The sequence below is a fragment of the Eumetopias jubatus genome, unplaced genomic scaffold, assembly GCF_037043125.1.
Source record: "Eumetopias jubatus isolate StellerSeaLion01/CBP00866 unplaced genomic scaffold, mEumJub1_p1.0 scaffold_8, whole genome shotgun sequence".
Classification (NCBI taxonomy): Eukaryota; Metazoa; Chordata; class Mammalia; order Carnivora; family Otariidae; genus Eumetopias; species Eumetopias jubatus.
This window is the reverse complement of record NW_028274814.1, coordinates 113,528,983-113,533,465: the sequence shown is the minus strand read 5'-3', so window position 1 is coordinate 113,533,465 and position 4,483 is coordinate 113,528,983. Positions and strand designations below refer to the sequence as shown.

Below are 4,483 nucleotides of genomic sequence, written 5' to 3'. Positions count from 1 at the left end.
AGGGGGCGTGTGTGTATGCAATCTAACCTGAGCCCTGTTGACCACACCAGAAGTTGTACGTGTACATCCTTCTCGTGATACTGAAACAAAAATTAAAAAGACATCATTAGATGCTCTAAAAAAGCACTATGAAGTAATAAAGTACACATTTGCTAATGCATTTAACATTGCCAAACCAATATCCTTTTCCTGAAAGTATACTATTATATAATAATGTATTTCCACTTTATTTAGGATTCAAAGCATTTGCCAAAAATGAACCTAAGTGTGCTTACTCTCCTCTTGGCAATAGTCGGTGCTGCCAGTGGCCAGTACTATGATTACGATTTCGCTCTATCGATTTATGGGCTATCATCTCCAAACTGTGCCCCAGAATGTAACTGCCCTGAAAGCTACCCATCAGCCATGTACTGCGATGAGCTGAAATTGAAAAGTGTGCCGATGGTGCCTCCTGGAATCAAGTATCTTTACCTTAGGAACAACCAGATCGACCATATTGATGAAAAGGCCTTTGAAAACGTGACTGATCTGCAGTGGCTCATTCTGGATCATAACCTTCTAGAAAATTCCAAGATAAAAGGAAGAATTTTCTCTAAACTAAAACAACTGAAGAAGCTGCATATAAATTACAACAACCTGACGGAGTCTGTGGGCCCGCTTCCCAAATCTCTGGTGGACCTGCAGCTTACGCACAACAAGATCCAGAAGCTTGGCTCCTTCGATGGACTGGTAAACCTGACTTTTGTTCACCTTCAACACAATCAACTGAAAGAGGATGCTGTTTCAGCTGCTTTTAAAGGTCTTAAGTCCCTCGAGTACCTTGACTTGAGCTACAATCAAATGGCCAAACTGCCTTCTGGTCTCCCAGCATCTCTTCTGACTCTCTACTTGGACAACAATAAGATCAGCAACATCCCTGATGAGTATTTCAAGCGTTTTAATGGACTGCAGTATCTGCGTTTATCTCACAATGAACTGGCTGATAGCGGAGTACCTGGAAATTCTTTTAATGTATCCTCCCTGCTTGAACTGGATCTCTCTTATAATAAGCTGAAAAACATACCGACTGTCAATGAGAACCTTGAAAACTATTACCTGGAGGTCAATGAACTCGAAAGTAAGTAGAAAGTTGTGCTTGTCTTTCACTGATGTTTCCTCAAGTTTTTAAATGCCGAAGCTGTGCAGCATAAATATTGTCTCTGGCTCCATTAAAAAAAAAAAAAATGAAGGAAAATGCCAACAAAATATCCCTCTAATTGAAATATGGAAGAATTCTAACTCAGTTATTTATCCAATGTCTGGCCTCTCTTTGGAGTGTCCAGATAAGAAACCATTAAGCTCATAGAACATGAATTTCTTCAAATTTAATATTTTGGGCTAATTTATCCTGCTGTGTTATCTCTCGATATTTATTTGTTATTATTTGCCTCTGCCATGATTTAGATTTGTGCCCTACATTTATTTCTTGGCAAGGTCTAGCTGAGGGAAGAATAAACAAGTCCAGGAGAGGGCTAGCTAGCAGATGTTTTCAAATATCCCTCCTGGTTATCTCCAGAGCAGCTCACGTATCCTCATGGTCTCCTCTGACATCGTTACTTGGGACTCAACATATTACCCTGCTATCACTAATAGTCATCTACCTCTGTCATCTGTATTACAGTGTGTGTGTCTTTACAGCATTCCTATGAAGATGAACAGGAAGATTAAGGAAGGAAGAAGGAATATGATGAGGGTTTGGAATTTATTTTAATGGTATTAAAATTCCCCCTTTTTTATACACAACACTTCACCTCATTTGATTTTTCCACAGTTTCTCCTTCCTTTCTCCTGCTGCCATAGTTTATTTTTTTATTTATCTTCTGGGAGGGGTTTTGACCTGATCCACTTTGGACTATTTATATAGTCTCTGGACTTCTGGGAAATTTTTTCAATTTAAGCCATACAGATTCAGGTGGGAAACAGAAATTCACCATTTTCCACCTTATTCTTTAACAAAGGGCGGCAGAAGAGAAAACCTATGGTTCACGGACAAAGTTATTTAAATAAGAAGTCAGGTGGGAAATGCTGATTTACTCATAAAACAATTATATCTGCAAAGTAATCTATTGAACTTGAACATCTTTATACCATGAAAGTTGGTTCTTTTGTCATATTGGATAAGGATATTGACATTTCTATCCAAAAGATTACAGGGTGACTTTTTAGTATGATACTTTGTAATTCTACAACAATTTTGTCTAATTCCTGGTAGGGTTGGGGGGGGGTTCTCAAGAAGGAGACCATGATTGCCAGCTCTGAAATGCCATATATCCTTTCTTGTGTCCGGAAAGCTTGCTTGTCATACAATACAGAGTAAAGCTATCATAGCTGAACACTTACAGCCATTTCCAGTGGAAAATTCACTATGTGACAATATATGGCCCCACATTATAAACATTTGTAGTTAGGAGGAAGGATAACTCAGACCACCCAAAATGCTAATGGCATTTAAGATGTTGAAGGGCTGAAGAAACCTGTTAGATTTGGTTGGTGGAGGTTAGCCACGTGAGTGGGACTACCTCATACTCTGAGAAAAGAAAGGGGAGAGAGACAGATGCAGGAACATCAGAAGGTATAAAGACCAAGTAGGAATACAAGATCGAAGAGGTAATATACGAGACAGGAAAGGTGGTCTATGGAAGACATGCCAATGGTCACTCAGTGCCAAGCTGAGCTTGAAACCACACCACCCATCACATATGGTCATTTGAAAATGAGTGGTTACTTTTATTCCTTCCTTATCCTTGATATTTAGATATATACCTTTCAGATATTCTTGTTGTTTGACTTTGCATGTATGTCTTCAATTCAGCTTATTTTGCTACATAAAAATTATGTATACCAATCATCCACATTCTTTTAAGATAAAAAAAGCCCCTTCATAGTTCTCTAATATTAGAAAATATATAGCCAAAGAGTATTTATCGTATTTTAAACTTTCAACTTTAAGCATTAGCCTAGTCATAGGTTTTCCTAATGTAAAGTAATTTGGAAAAGAGGACAAAATTAAAATGACATCAATAGCTATTCAGCACATATTAAGTGTTAGCACTGTGTGTGAAGTGACTTACATATCTTAATTACTTCAATCTTCATGTAACACAGTGCTATAGATATGTTATATCTAATAAGAAGATCAGATAAATGTTCCAAAGTCACCCTGATGATAAATGGCAGAGATAGAAAACTAATATAGGTCTAAATCCATGTTTTGTCCCTTGTGCCATGCTTTCTCGGAGATAGGCACCACAAGATCCCTGAAATTTGATTGATGGGTTATTTAAAGCAACATCTTAGAGGAAAAGAGAACAGTATGTTAGGCTCCACTGAAGTCACTGTTAACTAGAATTTGAGAATGAAAGAAAATAACACTAGAGAGGACCAGATAAGATTAATCAGAACTAGACATGAGCAGACATAGACAGTTTCTATGTACACACATAGAACATGCACTCTAAGAACAGCTTTCGTTTCTATTCAAAACTAAATCGTCTTTTCATTTGTGGCAGCTTTTTCTTTCCACAGAAAAAAATGACATGAGCTCTAATCATGGACATTCCATGATTTGGTCTGTGCTTTGGAATTTTGAATTATTATCAAATAGAGGGTTTGTTGGAAGACTCTTCAGAGGTCGTCTAGTTAACCCTTCTGATTTTAAGATGCAAAAACCGAAGATGCTTATATTGGTGAGGTTACTCATATAATAGCACAAATCTTAGATTTCTTTGAGCTAGACAAAATATTTCAAAAGAATGCTTAGATAATATGACACATTAATCGAATGTCTTTCTAAAATCAAGTATTTCTAAATGCCGAACTTATAATTAATAAGTTCTATTCTTCCAAAAATTCCACTGAATGTCCGGATCTACCATAAGCATTATTTACTAAATATTGCTGTGTCATTTGGTAGCCTGAAATACTCTTTTAGCAGTTCCAAATTCAGAGGTATATCAAATAAGTGGGAAGGAGTCTTAATAGATATCATTATGAATTTGAGCATTTTTTAAGTAATCGTTTCAAGCCCCTGTACTAAAAAAGTAATTAACATTTCTATTCTTTAATTTGCAGAGTTTGAAGTAAAGAGCTTCTGTAAGATCCTGGGACCATTATCCTACTCCAGGATCAAGCATTTGCGTCTGGATGGCAACCGTCTTACTCAGACCAGTCTGCCACCTGATATGTACGAATGTCTACGTGTAGCAAATGAAATCACCGTTAATTAATATCAACTAATTCCAATTCTGTTGAGGTGTACCCTGGAGCAACATTTTATGGTTATGTTTTTTGTGTGCGTCAGTTTTCATAGTATTCATTTTTTGTCACTGTTTATTACTTCCATGAATTTTAAATTCCAAGGGAAATGTTTTGTAAACATTTTACTACTTTTTTTAAAAGAAAAGATGAAAGGCAGGCCTATTTCATCACAAGCACAGACATAGAC

The 4,483-nt window shown here is 36.8% G+C and overlaps 1 protein-coding gene across 1 annotated transcript; it reads left to right on the top strand.

The window, feature by feature from the left end:
* The first annotated feature begins 255 nt into the window (after positions 1-255).
* Positions 256-4,265, top strand: LUM (lumican). Its single transcript, XM_028105475.2, has 2 exons — positions 256-1,117; positions 4,111-4,265. The coding sequence occupies exons 1-2, from the start codon at positions 256-258 to the stop codon at positions 4,263-4,265; spliced, it is 1,017 nt and encodes a 338-aa protein (XP_027961276.1).
* The last annotated feature ends 218 nt before the right edge of the window (positions 4,266-4,483 follow it).